The 22,415-nt window shown below is 41.4% G+C and overlaps 4 protein-coding genes and 1 long non-coding RNA gene across 5 annotated transcripts; 4 read left to right on the forward strand and 1 right to left on the reverse strand.

The window, feature by feature from the left end:
- Positions 1-4,102: 4,102 nt before the first annotated feature.
- On the forward strand, positions 4,103-8,790 carry LOC117224838 (zinc finger protein 711). The gene is made up of 2 exons (XM_033478011.2): positions 4,103-6,259; positions 7,181-8,790. The coding sequence occupies exon 2, from the start codon at positions 7,215-7,217 to the stop codon at positions 8,289-8,291; it is 1,077 nt and encodes a 358-aa protein (XP_033333902.2). The 5' UTR covers positions 4,103-6,259; positions 7,181-7,214; the 3' UTR covers positions 8,292-8,790.
- LOC117224841 (uncharacterized) lies at positions 8,116-11,123 on the reverse strand. Its single transcript, XM_076524648.1, has 5 exons — positions 10,503-11,123; positions 9,890-10,380; positions 9,612-9,805; positions 9,261-9,540; positions 8,116-8,251 (listed from the first exon to the last, which is right to left on the reverse strand). The coding sequence occupies exons 2-4, from the start codon at positions 10,191-10,193 to the stop codon at positions 9,346-9,348; spliced, it is 693 nt and encodes a 230-aa protein (XP_076380763.1). The 5' UTR covers positions 10,194-10,380; positions 10,503-11,123; the 3' UTR covers positions 8,116-8,251; positions 9,261-9,345.
- Positions 10,241-17,433, forward strand: LOC117224840 (zinc finger protein 711). Its single transcript, XM_033478014.2, has 3 exons — positions 10,241-10,265; positions 13,590-13,750; positions 14,984-17,433. Exons 1-3 carry the CDS (start codon positions 10,258-10,260, stop codon positions 15,700-15,702), a joined length of 888 nt encoding a protein of 295 aa, XP_033333905.2. The 5' UTR covers positions 10,241-10,257; the 3' UTR covers positions 15,703-17,433.
- LOC143260041 (uncharacterized) lies at positions 11,762-12,708 on the forward strand. The gene is made up of 2 exons (XR_013034143.1): positions 11,762-12,418; positions 12,621-12,708. It is a non-coding gene; the product is annotated as an uncharacterized LOC143260041 (long non-coding RNA).
- Positions 17,434-17,565: 132 nt separating the features above from the next.
- Positions 17,566-20,745, forward strand: LOC117224842 (zinc finger protein 711-like). Its single transcript, XM_076524631.1, has 4 exons — positions 17,566-18,715; positions 18,804-19,973; positions 20,132-20,383; positions 20,607-20,745. Exons 1-2 carry the CDS (start codon positions 18,501-18,503, stop codon positions 19,876-19,878), a joined length of 1,290 nt encoding a protein of 429 aa, XP_076380746.1. The 5' UTR covers positions 17,566-18,500; the 3' UTR covers positions 19,879-19,973; positions 20,132-20,383; positions 20,607-20,745.
- Positions 20,746-22,415: the final 1,670 nt, after the last annotated feature.

The raw sequence follows: 22,415 nt of genomic DNA on the forward strand, positions 1-22,415 counted from the left end.
CCATTGCGGCAAGCGTTTCGACCGGAAGACGCCGCTGATACTGCACATAAAGGAGCACGTGAACCAGTGCCGGTTCTGCGACCAGGGCTTCCAAAAGGCGAAGGACCTGCGGCTACACGTGGTCGAACGACACGGGCCGTTGGTCTATCCGTGCCACATGTGCGACTTCAAGAGCACGAACAAGTGGATCCTGAAGGACCACATCATCCGCAGGCACACGACCAGCTATCCGTACACTTGCGACGTCTGCCAGAAGAAGTTCAAGCTGAAGAACGACCTGAAACAGCACACGAATCAGATGCACAGCGACGCGCCAGCGGTGATATGCTCCGTGTGCGGGCATTCTTACAAAAGCGTGCCGGCGCTCAGGCGTCACATGAGGTACAGCCATAATAAACATCCGTTCGAGTGCGGCGTGTGCAAACGCTGCCTGTCCACCCAGGAGAGCCTGGACCAGCACATGCTTTGGCACAAGGAGAGGGAGAGGGTGGTGTGCCCGACCTGCGGGAAGATTCTTCGGGGTCGCACCATCGAGGGCCACATGCGGGTGCACACCGGACTGAAGCCGTTCCCTTGTCCGATATGCGGCAGGTCCTTCACCAGGCAGACCGCCATGGAGCAACACGTTCTCATCCACACCGGCAAAAGGCCGTACATCTGCGACGTCTGTGGGCAGGCGTTCGCGCAGAAGCCCGGCCTCATCTGCCACCGGAAGAGACATCCTGGTCCGCTGCCGCCGTTGCCCGTTGTGTCTGTTAAGAACATCGTGACGGAGTTCACTAGGGAATACGTTATGAAGAACACGGCGATTGATGTCGAGTAAAGGTGAATTTATACCCGGGATTGAGAACGTTGCGGAGTGTTGTACAGGGTGTCCCATAATTATGGTATTTCCGGGAATTGTGGGGTTCCTCGGGTCATTTGAAGCAACTTTTTCCTTTACAAAAATGTTCTACGAGGCGTCGTTTACGAGATATTAACGAAAAAGCGCTGACCAATGAGAGGCGAGCACTAGGCGGCGCGCGGCGGCCGAGCCAATGAGCGCGCGAAGCCCGGTTCCGTTCATTGACTCGCGCGCCACGCGCCAGCCGATCTCGCCTCTCATTGGTCACTGTTTTTCGTTAATAACTCGTAAACGAAGCCGCGGATCGCAATTTCGCTGAGAAAAAAGTTGCTCAGTTCCCGGAAATACAATAATTTTGGGACACCCTGTATATATATATACTTTGAAGCGTCGAATATATAACTGATCATTTTCATCTGAAGCCCAACGTTCGAAACGTTCCCGGTCTAAACAGATAACATAAATTGACTTTTGCTTGGTAGCAACCAATCTATGAATGTAAATTAATAGTCGTCACGTTCGGAGATAGTAACTTTTTCGTTTCACGAAAGACTTTTGTCGCGAGCTCACGTCGACTTTGATATTCCTGTAAAATATGTCTTTCGGAAAGACCACAGTAATGTCTCCCCAATTGACGCTCAGATTGTCCACAAAAGTGGACAATTTGGGAAGAGGAGATACGATTGTTCGAGCCTTTTGCAGCTCGTTTTTATAATTGTTGAAAATCGGTTAATTAAAAGTATAGCGTCACTTAGGGGTCTAATTATCGATTTTTGCGTGTATTTTATTAACAGTCGGAGGCTTAAAGATAATATTCTTCCTCTCAAAATTCAATCAGAAGTTTAATTTTGTAATTAAATTGCTTACCGAAATCACAGTGCTTAAAAAATCTTTCTCATCTGACTAATTTTCAATATAAAAAAAAACAACTGATAATTATCTTCACCCGTCCTACACAGATAATGACCGATAAAAAGTTCTATGTAATATTTTTATTTTGAAATCTATAAGTTTTATCAAAATCCACGTGCGATTGTTCGATACGTTATCTTGTTGGAACAGAAAGTTGCGTACATCAAACAATGTTTGGTAGACAGAGGCAAAATTCATAAATAGTGTAGTGTTTTATTCAAAAGTGGGACGTTTTAAATATTAGTTCGAAAGTGTACAAACGTACCTAGCGCGACAAAATAAATATTCATCTTTATAATGAATGTTAAATTTTCGTTAAAAAGATAGGCAAATTGTTTGAAAACTGATCAATCATGAAATGGAGCGTTTAAATGTATAGTTTTTATAACGTGGGACACATCTTTCATTTCAAGTACATAAATTTTATATGTTTTAATTAATATTTCCAATGATTGTATATAATTAGTATTTATATTAATACTATATAGTAGTAAAGTTATAAATATTTCTTCTTTCGTGCTTTGAATTAATGCTGTACAATTTTTTATTATCATTTTAGTTAAAGTCTGTGTAAAAGGAATATATTCTTGTTTAATAAATACGTAGAAATAAATCACTGTCTAAATTAGATCAACTTATGATTCCATTGTACGCCAGGTAAATTATTATTTATTATTATAAATTATTATCTTCGGCGTCATGTTCGTTAAGAATATCTCATAATCTTTTTATGAAATTTTGGTAACAGTGAAATAAAATGTAACTCTACCAATAAAAATCATACAGTAATCTTGAATAGAAGATAAAAAAAATCACGAATTTGTACATCATTTTGTGTTGTTATTTATAAGTTCTGCAATTAAGGATTTAAATAGAAACTGATCACATCGAACGTTATTTCAGTATTAAATCAAAATAAGAACATTCGAGGAAGAAAGTGTATGATAATTTAAGCTATATAAATACAGGTATTTATCGGTATTTACACCACTTTTACAAAAGCATTTGTTACATGCGTTTATAACGTACATTTTCCTACATCAATCCTACATATCTTATATGTATAAATAATACATATATATATTATTATAATATATAATATTATTATTATATTTATATAATATTATTATAATATAATTATAATATATATATATAAATATATATTATATTATAAATAATATTTCTCAATTTCTAATAAATACCGAGCACTCCTTCGTAGATTCCAAATAAACGTCTGAGCTTGATTTTGAATTCGATCTGATTTGCTCTGTTTTAGTTTCTCAGCAGTAGATCCTCTGAGGATCACCGCCAGCGAGAAGCGATTTTGCCAAATCAAAGCGAAGAGCGCGTCGACGTGCCGCGCGAAATTAAACGGTGAACCAACATCCGGGAAAACCATTGTAAACCGAAGCTGTGATAATTTACCATGCGCCAGAAGATCGATAGAAACGGTAGAAAAGACGCAGTCCAACGAAATACAGCGGAAGACGCCGAAGGCACCTGTAAAATGTGACCATTGTGGTGAGCAGTTTCGCCGCAAGTCGCAGCTCACGATGCACATGAAAACGTACAAGTACGACTGCGACTACTGCGAGAAAGCATTCCGACTGATCAGAGACTTACGGTTGCATTGCAAGGACAGGCACGGTGCGGCGGAGACGAGGATGCACCGGTGCACCGGCTGCGAGTACAAGACCTCGAACAAGGCGTCGTTGCGGGACCACGTGACCCGCAAGCATACCAACAATTATCCGCACGGTTGTCCGATTTGCCTGAAAAAATTTAAACTGAAGACTGATCTGAGACAGCACACCAGGCAGGTGCACAGCGACGCGCCCGCCGTGATATGTCCCGTTTGCGGTAATTCTTATAAAAGTAACAACAGCCTCACGCATCACATGAGGAGCTGCCATAATAAACATCCATTCAAGTGTAGCATGTGCAAACGTTGCCTGTCCACTCAGAAGATTCTGGACCAGCACATGTTGTGGCACAAGGAGAGGGAGAGGATGGTGTGTCCGATATGCGGCAAGACGATTTTAAGTTCCATCATCGACAGGCACATGCGGATGCATACGGGCGTGAAGCCGCACCAGTGTCCGGTTTGCGCGAAATCGTTTTCGAGACAAAGCGCCATGGAGCAGCACGTTCTCATCCACACCGGCAAGAAGCCGTACATCTGCGACATCTGCGGGCAGGCTTTCACGCAGAAGCCAGGACTGATCTGCCATCGGAAGCGACACGAGGGTCCACTGCCGCAGCTTCCGGTTATGTCGGTCAAGGACATCGTCCAGGAGTTCACTAAGAAATACAGCACCAAGAAGACGATCGTGAATAACGATTGACTCGCGACGATTTATGTGGAACGTAAAGACAGCGCTGTTGCTATTGGATTGGCAAGAAAGTAATTTCGGTTTGCACCAATAGATAGCGTTTGGTATTGCATTGTTCCAAAAATGTCTCGCAATCCGAATGTGGTGGATTCCTCAGGTCATTTGAAGCAACTTTTTCCTTTACAAAAATTTTCTCCGAGGCACCGTTAACGAGTTATTAACGAAAAACTGTGACCAATGAGAGGCGAGCTCGGCTGGCGCGAGGCGACCGAGCCAATGAGCAGAACTGGGCGTCGCGCGCTCGTTGGCTCGGCCGCCGCGCGCCGCCTAGAGCTTTGGCCAGTGTTTTCCGTTTAATAACTCGTTAACGGTGCCTCGGAGAAAATTTTTGTAAAGGAAAAAGTTGCTTCAAATGATCCGAGACATTTTTGGGACACCATGTATATAGCCGCGACTTTGTACCATCAGATTATCATTCATTTCGAAGTTTACAAAACTTTTTAAATGGTAAAAGTTTCAATAATAACGATAGCCTCGAAATCGCACTTGATTGAGTCTTTTACTGACAAGTACCGGAAGTTTCATGAGCGCGGAATCGTGAAGTTTTCCAGAAAGATGGCAAAAGATCGTCGAACAAACTGGAAAACATTTTTACTTTTCCTGCCAACCGAATATTTTCAAGAGTTTCGGGCATTTATACAAACATTTATACCGGCAGTTTTCTGTGGAAGCTGTAATAAATAGTCTGTAGTAAATGATTTCAAGTGCATTACAATACAAATTTAATATCGTACAATTTTTAATATAATATTGCTACTCCGCTGTAGTATATTATTGCGTTTATACTGTAGTATAAACCCGCAATAAGTAGCCCGCGGGTTTGTATGCAAAATAAAAATTTATACAGGAGTCGAGGAGTTCAAATAACTCGGAAGTCATAGGCGTCGCCACTCGCGACCGCGAGAGGACCGTGTTTCTCGCAAGAGAAGCATTACGCGGGAAACTTCGCGACGTGGCCTCGAGGTGGCTACGCCTTCCTCGCGACGTTCTCGCTGCTACAACCGATCTGGAATCAGGAATCGGGGGCAAGGAGCGAAAGAGATGTCGCAAGTTCATTGAGGCTCCGAACCTCCGGCTCTCCCTTTCGCACCCTGCCGTCCGTCCTGCATTTTTCTATCGCATTTTCCTATCCCGGGGTCAGTGTAGACCAGAGATGTTCAACAGTCCTCGCAGCAGACAAAGGCAAACTTCTTAGCGAAGTGGGGCCATGTGGTTGTGGCTACGTTCCTAGGGTCTATAACGACCCTCTGATGCTCATACTATTTCACTGAATCTCGACGTAAGTTCAGTGTTAAGCCCATTAACACTGATTAATTCTCTGCAGCAACTGCGTGGATGTATTTGGACATTCTACATATAAGTCAGGCAGGGGCAACTGACGGCTCGCGAGATATAGCCAAAACTGAAGCAATGTTTTTATAAATAGTAGATCGACCGCTTTACCTAAAATAAATACGAATAAGTGCATATTATACCCTTAGTATCAGAATCGTGTGACTAAACTAATACAACTAACACTATAACTCGACCGACAATCTGTGAGACATGTACAGGTTATGCCAAGTTATGTTATGCAAATTGTTTAATTGTAAATTGTTTGAATTGTTTAGCTTTCCTACCAATCTTCCTTTGTAAATAAAGTAAAACCGAATAAATGCATATTTTACCCACAGTGCCATGGGGTATCATCAAACTTATCAGTCTTTCTAATACAACTAACACCGTAACTCGACCAACAATCTGTGAGATATGTACAGGTTCCCCAATCCGTATTCATCCTTTTGCAGATCATGTTTACTTTTCTTTTCGAATTCCAAATGCACCATTTTGCACCATTTGCAATTCATTTTGTGAACTATATGTATAAATATAACTTGAAATATATTTTGCAATTTTTGTTTCGAGAATTACTGTGTAAGTAGAATGAAGACAATCAAACGAAGTTATGCAAGCCACCACCAGATGATCAGATAAGGCTCACTATACCGTCGTCCGTACCACCGTCAACGACGATTCAATTGAAGTTTTCATAAAAATCCTATGCGACTGAAAAAGTATGGTTTTCCGTGGATGTTATATTAGAGAGTTCATCCAGCGGCGGACGGCACGGGTAAGCTGATTTGTTGATTGTTCCACTGAAATGGTGAAGTGCGTTCCATCGTGTAAAGTTGAAAGTATTTTGTACAGCAAGTACGCGAGTCACGGTGAAAACCGAACAAATAGTTTCTGGATGATTTGGAAAAATAAATTTTACAGGTGTACTGGGTGTTCTTCAATAAGTGCCGTTCAAAATAATTGGTATAATATTGGTAAATATTGGTGATTTACTTTATCAAAAAAGCGACAAATGTTTTAATGTAACTATTGATGTCTTAAAGTCAATAATAATTAGCTCTGTGTGGGTTTTCCAGTATATAAATATATATATATATATATATATATATATATATATATATATATATATATATAAAATAAATAAATATATATATAAATATATGTATAAATAATAATATTATATATAAATATATATATATATATATATATGTGTGTATAATAAAAAAAATATATATATAAATATAATATATATAATATAAATAGATTATATATACAGGGTGTCCTAAAAATGTCTCGAAATCCGGAAATGGTGTATAAATATAATGTATATGTATCTGTTTATATAATATTGAAAAATAAAATGATATTAGAAATAATGATAAGTATATAAATACTTAATAAGAATTAATATAATATAGTATAATACTTAATAATATAGTAGTATAGTATAAACACTTACACTAATATAAATACTTCATACTAATATAGCATAAATACTTAATATAACTTAATAAGAATTTCAATATTCGTCCGATAGGTAAGGGAAAACAAGTTATACTAAAAGTGTCGAAATATATTCTCCAACATCCCTAAACATCCCTATTATGTTATACGCACGTGAGAAGCTCGCTGTTAAAAGATTTCAAACCGTCTCGGTACATCGCAATCTAACGAAACGGACTTTGATCTGTTTTAGTTCATCGCTGGATCCTTTCGGAGACGTTCGAAATATGTACGAATTCGGCCAGTGGAATATTCAAAACGTGTACACATTAGTAGACTGCGCGAGAACGGACGGTCGCCGATCGTCGGAAAAATTAATCACGAACTCCGGAAATGATTTCCCGTCTCCGAACTCGAAAGAGAAGACGGCCACGACAAGATCCGAAGCGATTCCATCGAATCAAGCGCAGGAGCCGTACAATGGAAAGGGCTGCAGGCCTCTGTACTGCGACCGTTGCGGCAAGGTATTCTACCAGAAGTACAATCTTCGCAACCACATGATGTCGTACAGGTATCCTTGCAGCATCTGCACAGAGGTCTTCCGCACTAAGCTGGAGATCATGCTGCATGTCACAGAGAGACACGGGCTGCCGGTCACGGCGCCCGTGGAGAGATACCAGTACTCGTGCACCGACTGCGACTTCAAAACCCGGAACAAGACGATACTGACGGAGCACATTCTTCGCCAGCACACCGACAAGTACGCGTACGTCTGCGAGATCTGCCCGAGGGAGTTCAAGGTGAAGAGCGACCTCACCGAGCACATGAAGCAGGACCATCTGATCACGAAGTGTTTCATCTGCAGCATCGTGTTCAAACACCACAAAGCGCTGGTCAACCACGTGAAGAGCAAGCACGGCGAACAGCCGTATCAATGCAAGAGATGCAAGCGCACCTTGGAGTCCCAGGAGTCGCTGGACCGGCATACGCAATGGCACACGGACATGAAGAAGAGGGCTTCCATACCGTGTCCGAAATGCGGCAAACTGATCCGTGATTGCAACCTCTCCAGACACATGCTGAAGCATAGCGGCAAAAAGCCTAGCACGTGTTCCGTTTGCGGGAAATCATTCCGGAGGCAGAGCGACTTGCAGCTACATCTTCTCGCCCATGCTGGCAAGAAGCTGTACGTTTGCGACATTTGCGGGCAAAAGTTGGCGCGGAAATCGGGACTCCGTGACCACCGAAAGCGGCTGCATCCTGGGCCAAAACCGCCGCTACCGCCGGTATCGATCAAAGACATTGTTAAGGACGTCATCGAGACCTACGAACATGTGAAACAAGAGTCAATTGACATTGTTTAATTCCCTGCAGCCATTGCGTCTATTAGAAGACTATAGTATTCTAATAGATGTACTAGAAGATTATAGTATTCTAATAGATGTACTAGAAGACTATAGTATTCTAATAGATGTATTATAAGACTATAGTATTCTAATAGATGTATCATAAGACTATAGTATTCTAATAGATGTATTATAAGACTATAGTATTCTAATAGATGTATCATAAGACTATAGTATTCTAATAGATGTATTATAAGACTATAGTATTCTAATAGATGTATCATAAGACTATAGTATTCTAATAGATGTATTATAAGACTATAGTATTCTAATCGATCACATTACGTTAGGTTTTTGAAAGTGACAGCTGTGCCGAACCCAATGCGAACATAACACGTTTTCAGAGTTGGTACCTTTTTGTGTACTTCGGGATAAGTTTCCATAATGTTACAGTAAAATGTAAAAAAAAAAAAATGTATTTTAAATAGCAGTCTAAATATACGCATGTTTATAAATACTTCAATAATGAACTGATTCAATGATAAACTGAGAGGAAAATGGGGGTCAGCATTATGCATGGCGGCGCCCGTCGACAATCACTTTGTTATAAATAAGTTGAAATGTTACTTAATTCGTTTAAATAATATCGAGAAATAAAATGACACAGGAAATAACGATAAGTATAAAAGTACATTCTGATTTGTAAGAATAATTGTAATATTTGTGTTCGAAAGAGAACAAGTTTGACTAAAAAAACGTTCGAAATATTTTCTCCAACATCCCCAAATATCTCGATTGTTGTACACACCCGAGCAGCTCGCTGTTAAAAGATATCAAATCGACTGTCCATGTAAAACCACGCACGTTCTCGCAGTACATCACATCTCAACGAAACGCACTTTGCTCTGTTTTAGTTCCTCACTGGATCCCTTCGGAGACGTTCAAAATATGTATGAATTCTGCCAGTGGAATATGCAAAACGTGTACCTATTAGTAGACTGCGCGCAAACGGGCGGTCACCAGCAATCGTCGGAACCATTAATCCCGAACTCCGAAAATAATTTGCCGCCTGTTAACTCGAGAGACGAGACCGCCGCAAGATCCGAAGCGATTCCGTCGAATCAAGCGCAGAAGCCGTACAATGGAAAGGGCTGCAGGCCTCTGTATTGCGACCGTTGCGGCAAGGTGTTCTACCTGAAGTCCAATCTCCGCAGCCACATGATGTCGTACAAGTATCCGTGCAACGTTTGTACCGAGTTCTTCCGCACTAAAACAGAGATAATGTTGCATGTTCAAGAGAAACACGGGTTGCCGGTGTCCGCGCCTGTGGAAACATACCAATACCCTTGCACCGAGTGCGACTTCAAGACCCAAAACAGCAGGACATTGACGGAACACATTCTTCGCCAGCACACCGACAAGTACGCGTACGTCTGCGAGATCTGCCCGAGGGAGTTCAAGGTGAAGAGCGACCTGACCCATCACATGAAACTGGACCACCTCGTCACGAAGTGTTTCATCTGCGGCAGCGTCTGCAGGGATCAGAGAGCCCTCGTTAGTCACATAGCGAACAACCACGGCGACCAGCCGTACCAATGTAAGAGATGCAAACGTACCCTGGAGTCCCAGGTGACCCTGGACCGACACATGAAATGGCACTCGGACATCGCGAGGAGGTCCTCCGTCACGTGTCCGAAGTGTGGTAAATTGATCCGGGATTACAAATTCTCGGCACACATGCTGATGCATAACGACCGGAAATCGAACACATGTCCCATCTGCAAGAAATACTTCCGCAGGCTCAGCAGCTTGAAGATACATCTTCTCGACCATTCCGGCCAAAAGCCGTTCGCCTGCGATGTCTGCGAGAAAAAGTTCTCGGAGGAAAAGGCGCTCCGCCGCCATCGGCGCCGACAACATCCTGGACCGCAACAGCCTCCGCCATCAGGATCTGTAAAAAGTACAGTTAAGGACGTTTCTCGGGATGTGCCGGTATGCAAAACAGAAGAGCATTGACACTGATTAATTTTATGCAGCAACATTGGGTGGACGTGTTAGGGCATTCTGTAAGTCAGGCCCGGGCAACCGACGGCTCGCGAGACATAACCTAAAATTCAAGTCATTTAGTCCAGTTTTAAACAAAATTATATACTTATATATATATATATATATATATATATATATATATATATATATATATATATATGTATTGTATATGTATATACTTACATGTATGTCTGCTACTGTATGCAATGGCGCTCAAACATTACAAAGAGGTCCTCCATAGTATGTCCGAGATATGGTGAAGTAATTGGAGATCGCAGAATTTTAGCACACATGCTAATTCACATTGACGAAAAGTCTCGCACGTGTCTCATTTGCTGGAAATACTCTCGCAAGCGGAGCGACTTTTCGGCCATGTTGGCGAAAAGCCGTTCGTTCGCGACATTTCTGGGCAGAAATTGTCGCGAAAATCCGGACTCCGTGACCACCGAAGGCGACCACATCCTGCACCACAACCGCCTCTGTCATCAATATCGATAAAAAATATAGTTAAAGAGTATGTATATAAATATAGTTAAGTCCATTGACGCTGATTAATTCTCTGCAGCAACTGCGTGGACATATTTGGACATTCAACATATAAATCAGGCACGGGCAACTAACGGCTCGCGAGACATAACCAAAAATGAAGCAATGTTTTTATAAATAGCAAATCGACCGCTTTACCTAAAATAAATACGAATAAGTGCATATTATACTCTCAGTATCGGAATCGTGTGAATAAATACTGAATAATCGTACAGGTTTTCCAAATCTGAATTCATACTTTCGCAGATCACGTTCACCTTCTCGGAATCAAAGCTATAATTTTGTAGCTCACTTTCTTTACGAATATCAAATGCACTTTTTTTTACAAATGGAGTTCATTTTGTGATTGTTTATAAGAGTGGAATTATTTAAATATAACCTGAAATATTTTTTGCGAATTGTTTGAAGGATTACTGTGTACACAGAATGAAGGACGATATATATATATATATATAGTTAGGTTTGGACAATGCAAACTTTAATTAAAGTTTTCTTAAAAATTCCATTCGTGGACGTTATTAGAGTGTCTATATTGCGGCGGACGGCAACTAGTATGTCTGTTGGGGTAAGTTACTTTGTTGATTGTTCAATTAACAGTGGAACTCGTTTCGTCGTGTAAAGTTGAAAGTGTATCAATATATAATATTGATTACGAAGCGCGAATTTAACGTTGAAATGTTATTTCTTAAACGATTCTTTAAGAAATATTGTTTTGTTTTTGAAGAATATTCTTAAAAATTCTTATATATATTATATTATATATTAAAAATATATCTACTAATATATTAAAAATGTACATGTTCTTCACGTGTAAATCTAGCAATGTAAATTTCATCAGTAAATAGTTTGTTCTTTGTCGCTGGTGTCATCACAGATCATTTCTTAATTGCAGGTGTGTATTATCAATCATGTATTGAAATCAATAATACTGCAACGACGTTAGAAAATGAAAAAGAATTCGAAGACGGCGGTGGGTCGGTTGTACGTTGGGCGAAGCATTTCCAAAACATGCAGTGTGCATGTGTATATGCTGCGTGTATGTCGAGAGAGAGAGAGGGGAAGAACTATTGCGTTCTAACGGTAACAGTCGCTTTCCCTAAGCGAAAGAGAAAGCGTTCAATTGAAACGAAGGGTCGTTATTCACAGTTAAAAAATTCATACATTCATATTCATAATTAATCCTGAATGTTTTGTCGTTACCATTTTCTCAAACCAGATAATCACTATTAGCGGATCTTCGAGTGAATTAATTCAAGGAAATGACGGCAAACGAGAAGTGCACGAGAGCAGCAGTGCTTTATGGGAGTTTTGGCTTGCACCGGGACGGCGCGACAATCGCGGCAACGGAAGTTTCAATATGTGGAGTGTTTTCGGTGCGCGGTGAGCGAGTTCGCGTTGCGTCGAAGTGCTCGAAACGTCGCGATGACGATTTGGCAACGCGGTTTTAAACATGGCGAACGATAGATGTTACAATGTGCTTAATGCGAACGGATAAGTATACTCGAATTGGAGCTCCCTGCCTTTGTGGAAGTGAAATACGTTTTGGTCGAGCGGTAACAAAACCTTAGGGGGATTTCACACCGATTTTAATCGGCACAGGTTTTTTTGAACACGGCGGAACTAGGGGCACCGTTTTAATTAATAAATTGAAAGAAAAATAATTTTAAAAGAGAGCACGTGTGTGATGTGAACGAGATAAACGTGCTCCATATTGCAAGCGAATATAAACGTGAATTAATCGAAAGGAAATTTCAGGACGGCCGAGACGATATCCGACGACAAACGAGAAGAAAGGCGGTATAAGGAAGACGAACTGATTGCCATAAAAAAGGACACAAGTGGGGTATGGACTGAAGTTTCATTCAAAATATCTCGGCCTGTACCGAATCACGGGAGTTCGGCCTAACGATCGCCATGTTGTGCAGAAAAAGTTGGGGTCTCAACGAACGTCTACGCCAATGGAGTATACGAGACCGTGGATCGGCGGAGACAGCGACTCATCTAGCGACGATAGTTCAGAATTCAAAAGATATCTGAGAACAGATACAAGTGCAGCGCGGCCGGATGTAGGGACGTTAGGAAATAAGAGCTCGAAGGCGAAGCACGCGCATTACCAAAACATAGGGTGTACGTGTTGACATGCGTGAGATGAGAACTATTGTAATAAAATTAAAGCAACAAGTTCTCAGAGTGCATATATTTTGTCGTTATCAATTCCTCAAACCTTTTTAATTCTAGTTTAGTTTAATTCTAGTCTAGAAGTTTTTTAATTCTAATACGCGTATGCAATATTGTACACATTGTAAGAATCATAACTTGTTTAAGTAACCATTGAGAAATAAAATGACGCTAGAAATAATGACAAGTATAAAAATACGTCGCAATTTGTAACAAGAATTTCTAACAAGTTTTACTACAAATTTCGACGTACAGTAAATTCTCCCAAATTTTCCATCGGCTTGCAAACAAAAATGAACAACTTTGGGAAAAGTAGATACGATTATTCGAGAGCCTTGCAGCTCGTTCTTGTAATTGTTGACAATCGGCAACTCTGAAAATGAGCTGCGAGGCTCGAATAATCTTGTTGTCCATTTTTCTTCACAAGCTGAAGGAAAATTAGGAAGAGATCACCACATTTTCTAGAATATCCCTCAAATATCCCGATCGACACATTAAGAAGCTCATTGTTGAAACATTTCAATCATGCACTTTGATCTGTTTTAGTTCCACGCTGGATCCTTACGAAGACGCTCAAAATGTAGACGAATCCTGCGCCTGGAAAATCCTAAACGTGTTCACGTTAGCAGATAATACGCCGATGGACTGTGATCAATCGCCGGAAAAATTAATCAAGAACTCCGGATATGATTTATTGTCTCTTGATGGTAAGGCCTCTAGGACTCTACAGGGTGTCCCAAGATTATTTGTACAAGCAAGAAATTAGGGGTTCCTCGTGAGGTCATTTGAAACGGTTTTTCTCGTGAGCGAAAATGCGATCTCTGGAATATATATAATATATTATAATATATTATTAATATATTAATAAAAAATATAATAATAATAATATATAATAATATATATAATATATAATATAATAATAATAATATATTATTAATATATATATATATATATATAATTAATATTAAGGAAAAACAGTGACCAATGAGAGGCGAGATTAGAGATAAGCTCGAGGCGGCCGTTTGAATTATAATAATACTATAGCATATTGTAGCAAATTATAGAAAAACTTTCGACGGCAAATAGAAACGTTGCGCAATGCTAGTCGGGAATATTAACCGCTCATTGGCTCGGCCGCCTCGCGCCAGTTAAATCTCGCCTCTCATTGGTCACCGTTTTTCCTTAATAACTCGCAAACGAAGTCGCGGATTGCATTCTCGCAAAGGCACAAGTTACTTCAAATTACCCGAGAAACCCCTCGTTTCTTGCTTGTGCAATAATTTCTACTGGAAATAAAAATTAAGTAAATTTAATTAATAAATTAAATCTACTAGAAATTAAAATTAATTTAAATCATTAGAAATTAAAATTAATTTAATTTATTATTAATAAATTAAATAAATAATAAATTCGCAGACGATTGATGCCGTACAGGTATCCGTGTAGCATCTGCACTGAAAAAGGGATGACCCCAATTGTCCGACTTCGATTTTAACGGGTCTTTGCAAGATTACAATACACAAGTCCTCAATGATAATGATATATATACAGGGTGTCCCAATAATGTCTCGCAATCTGAAAATAGGGGATTCCTGAGGTCATTTGAAGCAACTTTTTCCTTAGCGAAAATATTCTACGAGGCTTCGTTCACGAGTTATTAACGAAAAACAGTGACCACGCGCCGCGCGCCGCCTAGAGCTTGTCTCTCATTGGCCAGTGTTTTCCGTTTAATAACTCGTAAACGAAGCCTCGGAGAAAATTTTCGCAAAGGAGAAAGTTGCTTCAAATGACCTCAGGAATCTCCCATTTCGGGATTGCAGGAAATTTTCGAGACACCCTATTTACTATCGCCTTACAAAGACCCCTTAGAATCGAGGACAATCGAGGATCCTCGTGAGTTCTTCGAAAAACTAAGCTGAAGATAATTTTCCATGTCCAAGAAAAATACAAGCTGCTCGTCTCCTCGCCAACACAAAAGTGGCCGTACCCGTGCCCCATGTGCACCTTCAAAACCCGGAACAAGAATACATTGCGGGATCACATTCTTCGGCTGCACATCGATGAGTGCGCGTATTCCTGCGAGATTTGTGCGGATGAGTTCAAGGTGAAGGCCGACCTGACCCAGCACCTGAAGACGGAACACACCACGAAAAAGTGTTTCATCTGCGGCATCGTGTTCAAGTACCATCGATCCTTCGTGGGTCACATGAAACGGAAGCACGCGAACCATCCGTATCAATGCGCCAAATGCAACCACTACTCGGAATCGCTGGCGGCTCTGAAGAAGCATGAAAAATGGCACGCGAAGATGAAAAAGAGATCCGTGGTGACGTGCCCGAAATGCGGCAAACAGGTACGTGATTACAACGTTCTGACGCACATGTTCAAGCACAACGACATGATGTCGAACATGTGCCCAATCTGCGGGAAACGCGTGCAGAAGCCGAGCGCCATGCAGGTCCACCTGCTCACCCATTCCGGCATAAAGCCGTACGTCTGCGGCATGTGCGGGAAAAAGTTCTCGCAGAAAGTGTGGCTCCTTAAACACTGGACGCGACAACATCCCGGGCCGCAGCCGTCTGTGCCGACGATATCGCTGAAAGAAATAGTCACGGACTTTCTCGAGACGTACAAGCACGTGAAACAGGATATTAATTAATTAGAGCATCTTCTGTGAGCCAGGCTCGGACAACTGGCGGCTTGCTTGACCGGGAAAGCTGAAGCATTTGTACGAACACACGACATAAGCAGGATGTGTGAATTGATTTATTCTAAAATTGTTCGAATTGTTTCGCTTTCCTACTCGAGCTTCTTTTGTAAATAACAGTCAAATCAGCGTCGGAAACGTGTGAATAAACTTATCAGTTTTTCTGATGGAACTGGCGATCAACTAATTCAATCAATAATCTATGAGATATGACAAGGTTTTGCAATCCGAGTTTATTCTTTTGCATGTACGATAATTTGTTCCTAATTGCGCAGAAAAATGGACGATTCGGGGAGAGGTGATACGATTATTCGAGCCTTGCGTCTCGTTTACGTAATTGTTCACAATCGATAATTACAAAAACTGAAGCGAGAGGTTCCTAAGGTGATTTGAAGTAACTTTTTCCTGAGCGAAAATGCGATCCGCGGCTTCGTTCACGAGTTATTAACGAAAAGCACTGACCAATGAGGGCGCGAGCTCGGCTGACGCTCCGCCCTTGCGGCCAATGCCGGGTCGCGCCTGCTGCGTCTGACGCAGTGGCAGTGATCGCGAGGGCGGGGCGTCAGTCGTACGCGATCGCTCATTGGCCACTGTTTTTCGTTAATAACTCGTGAACGATGCCTCGGAGAACATTTTTGTAAAGGAAAAAGTTGCTTCGAATAATCTCGGGAATCTCTTTCTAAAGTACTATAATTATGGGACACCCTGTATAACCGCAAGACTTGTATAATCGTATCTTCTCTTCCCAAATTATCCATTTTTGTGTACGACTTAAGCGTCAATTAGGGAGAATTTATTATAGTCATACGTGAAACGTTCTCGAACGAAAGTACGAACTTTTTCAATGACTATGTTAAATACCCACAGTGATAATACGCTAATAATAATGGTAAACCGCAATGCCAGAGGCAGAAAATGTTTCCATAATCGTTCTTCTTTTAAAAATGTGACTTATCCTTTCGTGGATCGTTTTGTTTCGTATTTCAAATGCACCTTTTTCCAAGTGCAGTTCATTTCGCGATTGCCTTCAGAGTGGAATTATATAAAGTGTGTCCCCGAAATACGTATCCACAAGCGGGCGTCGGATGATTCCTCGCAAAAGAACGCGAGAAAAATATGCAATAAGGTTTTTTTAATGTTTAGTTAATTAGTTTCGTCAATCTTAACCCTTTGCACTCGAGTTTTCTAAATAATGTCAACATTATCGAATAATCTGTTTATATTTTAAAAAATACTGTAAGAAAAACTATTTTGGATTTCGTGTTAAAACGACGTCGAGTTCAAAGGGTTAATTTGTCAATCGATTTAATCTTCGACGGTATGTCTCCTAATTTTTATTTTTAATTCGTGCTAAATGCGTGTTGTTACGTAAAGATCTGGCGTCTGTGTGAGTGTACTGCGACGTTGCAGCTTCGTGACGTCACTTTTCCATATGAAATGATCGTCTTGAATGAGTTATCGCCTGCGATAAATCGCTACTCGGCTCGAAACTCAAATTGTAATCGCGCCGATTGTAATCCGCGTTTTAGCGAGCGTCGTTTCGCGACAAAATCTATGATACCGAATTAGCATACCGAACGAACAGCTTCCGCGGAACATTGTAAAAAGCGCGGACACTTGGGCGCAGCCACGTGGCTGCCCGATTTGTTCATCGCACTCGATTAAAGATTAATTCTGAGCCAATTCTCGTGTCGTAATTGTGCCCGCTATTCCTGTGTTGGAATCCTTCGATCCTTGTCGCGTAGATCTATTTAGCGTGGACCGGTTTTTCAGTTATTTATGGAGAAATGTCTCGTGTTCTGCGTGCCACCCTTCTGGTCCCTGCTATCTTGACTTGATATATCATGCTCCACGCATGATATAAACATATTCTTTCGTATTCTCTTCAATGAAATCTTAATTTAGCAAGAGTTGAATAATCGGATCTGCGCATCAATTAGGCAGAATTTACTGTATTGTCATGTGCACAATATATGAGCATCAATTAGGTAGAGGAATTAAGTTTGGTTTAAAAATGGTATTTGAAAAGAGAAAAGAGTAGGAAGCAGCGAGCATCTGATTTTGACCCAGAGAAGAATCATGAATAAAGTGCATATTCATAGTAATCAACGCGTTAAATAACACGTTTTGAAAGTTGGTACTTTTTTGTGTACTTCGGGATCAGTTTCCGTAATTTTACAGTGAAATGTAAAAAAAAATGAATTTTAAATAGCAGTCTAAATATACGCATGTTTATAAATACTTCAATAATGAACTGATTCAATGATTAATTGAGAGGAAAATGGGGGTCAGCATTATGCATGGCGGCGCCCGTCGACAATCACTTTGTTATAAATAAGTTGAAATGTTACTTGGAAAAGGGACCAGAATCGTTCCCAGAATTCAACGCACGAAGGAGGATCACTTCGTTACAAAATGTTTCATCCGCAGCACTGTGTTCAAACACAATAGAGCCTTCGTGAGTCACATGGCGAGCAAACATGGCGATCTGCCGCATCAGTGGAAGAAATGCAAGCGCAACCTAGAATCGCGGGAGTCTCTGATAGATAGGTCCTTCATAATATGTCGGAAATGTGGCCAATTAATTCGAGATCACAATTCTGAAAATAACGAATATCCTCCTGGTATTTGGCTGATCGTTTCACCATAAATAGCGAGAAAGAACATTTAAGGTTATATTATTTACGAGAAAACAAGTCACTCTAACCTTAAAATGTCTTCGGCACGACTTGGAAGTGGTGAGCTGATAAATGGCAAACGAATGTCGACGTGCACAGAAACGACATTACTTCCCCCCTCCCCTAATATTTGCGATGGACAAAATGGAACAATTATTACTAAAAATTTCAAAATATTTTCCGTCAACCATTTTTATCAGCTTCGCCGAATATCCTACCGATTTTTTACTATGTTTAACACCGAAATTGTCGCACACGTTTAGAACCTCGCAGTTACAATGTTCCAAGTAAGTTAGCAATTTATCAAAATTATTATTGATAACCCATTCTCTGTACACATCACATTCTAACGAGACTTATTCTCATCTGTTTTAGTTTCCTGCTGGATCCCTTGGGAGACGTTCAAAATATAAACTCTCCACTCTACGACTGGAAAATCCAAAACGTGCCCAAGTTAGCGGCTCCTACGCGATTGGACGGTCGCCAGCCGGCCGGAAAATTAATCACAAATGCAGCAAGTAATTTTCCGTCAGCTGATTCCAAAGAGCAGACCAGAAAGAGATCCGAGGCGAGCAATGGAAACGGACGTAAGCCTCGCTACTGCGACCGTTGCGGCAAAGTATTCTACCAGAAATCTGGCCTCGTGGATCACATGTTGTCCTACAGGTATCCATGTAACACCTGCACTCAGGTATTCCGAACCAAGCCGGAGATAATGTCGCACGTCCGAGAAAGCCACGGGCAAACGATTCGTGCGATGCCGGTGCAAGCGTACCAATACAGGTGCACCGAATGCGACTTCAAAACCCGGAACAAGAATACATTGAGAGATCATATTCTTCGACAGCACAGGGACGAGTGCGCTTACGTTTGCGAGATTTGCGCGAAGGAGTTCAAGGTGAAGGGTGACCTGACTCGACACATGAGGCAGGATCACTTCACTGAAAGGTGTTTCATCTGCGGCGCCGTGTTCGAGAATCACAACGAAGTTCTCGGTCACATGAAGCGCAAGCACGACGACCATCCGTATCGATGCGCCAAATGCAACCGTTATTTGGAGTCGTTGGAGTCCTTGGAGAAGCACAAACAATGGCACTCGGACATGATAAAGAGGAGCTCTGTGGCCTGTCGGGAATGCGGCAAGGTGATCCGTGATTACAATTATTCGACGCACATGCGACTGCACTCGAAGGAGAAGCCCAACACGTGCCCGGTTTGCGGGAAGACGTTCCGATGGCTGAGTCCTTTGGAGAGACACATCGTCGCCCATTCCGGCGAAAAGCCGTACGTTTGCGACATCTGCGGCCGAGATTTCTCACAAAGGCCGAGCCTCGTTGCCCACCGGAAGCAACACCCTGGGCCGCTGCCTCCCCTGAAAACAGTGTCGCTTAAGAATATAGTTAAGGAATATCTGGAGACTTACAAACGCGCGAAACGGAAGACTAATTGATTAATTGAGTAGTTTATTTTGGAAGTGGCCTAAGTCTATTTATATACTTAAATTGAGATATTTATTATTGATAATGTCCGAAGGCGGTGACGAAGGTAATTTTGATTGATTAGTATTTAACAAGTTAATCTCGTTTTTTTGGACAGTTGCTTTAGTCGAATAATCAATTTAATTAATGCGGTTAGAAAGAATTTACGCGATATACGTACTATACAGTTGAATATGAAACTTAAAATTTAATATTAAATTTTAGAAATTATTTCACCCATGGGACAGAACGGGTAGCGAAGAAGAATTGGTGACTAATGATTTCAAGGAAAATCGAGAAAGAAAGAGAATTATAGAACAATATTCGACGTCGGGGGACGAAGATACGGATAACAATGGAGAAAAAAATCGACGAAACGTACATCTGAAAAGTGCGAAAGATTAAACGGAATTCAGGAAAACGAAATTATACTCGAACCAGAAATATCGTACCTTGAAAAGTGTTCCAGAACAAAATGTAAACGAGAGCCAGTAAATTGTTTTGTAATTTATGTAGTTAAAAAATGTTTCGAATCGCATAGATTATGTTTTCAAAGCGTTGCAAAGATATATCAAATAAATCGAGTATCATTTATCATATGGTATTTCCCGGAGATACCATAATTTCAGGACACCCTGTATAACTACGCTCCGCGACTCCACGATCACGCTTTAACAAGGTTTCGTTTCATCTGTTTTAGCTCCCGGTCGCTGGATGAAATCTACAATCCTCAGAAATATCCAAAGTACGCCGACGGATCCGCCGAAATAAATATCACCAATCACTCTAAGCAACGATTACTAGAAGAAGCAACACCAAGCCGAAGAATTCGCTGTTCTGCTCGCAAGTTGCCGGCGAAAGGCGCGAAAGTCTTAGTATCGCCGACCGCAGAAATCGCGCCAGAAGCCGCCAGGATCAAATCCAGCGAGCCCTTGAAGTGCGACCACTGCGACAAAGAGTTCTTCCAGAAGTCTCAGCTCGTGGCGCACCTGAAAACGTACAAGCACCGGTGCAGCTCTTGCAACCGGGTGTTCCGTCTGAAGAACGAGCTGAGGTTGCACAGCAACGAGAAACACGGACCGCTGACGTATCCCTGCACGATCTGCGAGTACAAAAGCACGAACAAGTGGACCCTGAAGGACCACATCATTCGCAAGCACACCAGCAGCTACCAGTACTGCTGCGCGGTCTGCCAGAAGAAGTTCAAGCTGAAGAACGACCTGAAGCAGCACACGAATCAGGTGCACAACGACGCTCCGCCCATCATCTGCACCGTTTGCGGGCACGCCTCGAAGAGCGTCCCGGCCTCGAAGGCGCACATGAGGTACAGGCACTGCAAGCCAGCTTTCGAATGCAGCATATGCAAGCGTTGCCTGTCCACTGAGCACAGCCTGGAGCAGCACCTGCTCTGGCACACGAAGAAGGAGAAGGTGGTGTGCCCCACCTGCGGGAAGACTTTCGGCCAGAAGAGGGATCTCGAGATCCACCTGAGGATCCACGAGGGCCTCAGGCCCTATTCCTGTTCGTTCTGCGGTAAAACGTTCCGCAGGAGGAACGCTCAGGAACAGCACATGCTGATACACACAGGCATGAGGCCTTATACTTGCGACATATGCGGTCAGGGCTTCGCTCAGAAGCCGGGCTTGATTTGCCACAGAAAGAGACATCCGGGACCGTTGCCGCCGTTGCCTGTTATCTCGGTGAAAAAGCTCATCATGGACTACACTCGAGGGCTGCGCGAAATATCCACGGAATTTCGTGGGAGTCGGGAGGATCGGAAGATCGACGGGGACAGGGTTCAGGAAAAGGCAATCGATTGATCTGAATATATTATGATCTGACATTTGTTGCTTATGCTGTCGTGTGCAATATTGCTTAATGTCTCATCTTTTTTTAAATGTTTTTAATAAGTTGGAAATAATGTATAATGGCACTTATTATATATTCTTCCGATGTTATTATTTTGTAACTTTATTTTCACATTTTTGTTATAAATACATAAAGATATGTAATGCAAAATATTATCTACTAAACGTAAGTGCACACACACAGTTATATTTATTTATATGTGACTATCTTTCAAATATTTTTAAAGTTCTTTTTTCAAATAAAATCGTTTGGCGGAATTTAATTCTACTTCGTTTGCGTATGTTGCAAAGTATTGTATAAAAACGAAACCTTGATTGTAATATTAAATAAATAAAAATCACTTATTTTTCAATATCTCGCTGCTTTCTCGGTGTCGATTTCCTCCAAGCATGGTCAGCTCGATCGCATCGGTATTTCATGGGCAGCAATGTAAGAGCACGTGTCCATCCGAGAATAATTTGCTGTCAAGAATCTTAATGAATCATTGCGATATCGATAACGCGATCGATGCATCATAGTTGAACACTTCACGGTACAGTAATGTCTCTCCAATTGACCCTCAGATTGCGCAGAAAAATGCGCAACGTAAGTACATAAAAGGAAATAGTCTCTACTCGATAGATTAAAGATTGAATTTCAC

Source organism: Megalopta genalis, chromosome 9 (assembly GCF_051020955.1).
Source record: "Megalopta genalis isolate 19385.01 chromosome 9, iyMegGena1_principal, whole genome shotgun sequence".
Classification (NCBI taxonomy): Eukaryota; Metazoa; Arthropoda; class Insecta; order Hymenoptera; family Halictidae; genus Megalopta; species Megalopta genalis.

Coding starts and splice junctions, on each gene's coding strand:
- LOC117224841 (XM_076524648.1), bottom strand. CDS start 10,193: ATGTTGTCGGCGCCGATGGCGGCGGAGCGCCTTTTCCTCCGAGAACTT. Junction 9,806..9,889: donor GGGTCACCTGGGACTCCAGG/GTACGTTTGCAT, acceptor TGATCCCTGCAG/ACGCTGCCGCAGATGAAACA. Junction 9,541..9,611: donor CACTCGGTGCAAGGGTATTG/GTATGTTTCCAC, acceptor TCTCTGTTTTAG/TGCGGAAGAACTCGGTACAA.
- LOC117224838 (XM_033478011.2), top strand. CDS start 7,215: ATGTACGAATTCGGCCAGTGGAATATTCAAAACGTGTACACATTAGTA.
- LOC117224840 (XM_033478014.2), top strand. Junction 13,751..14,983: donor TGATTTATTGTCTCTTGATG/GTAAGGCCTCTA, acceptor TCCATGTCCAAG/AAAAATACAAGCTGCTCGTC.
- LOC117224842 (XM_076524631.1), top strand. CDS start 18,501: ATGGCAAACGAATGTCGACGTGCACAGAAACGACATTACTTCCCCCCT. Junction 18,716..18,803: donor TCGCAGTTACAATGTTCCAA/GTAAGTTAGCAA, acceptor CATCTGTTTTAG/TTTCCTGCTGGATCCCTTGG.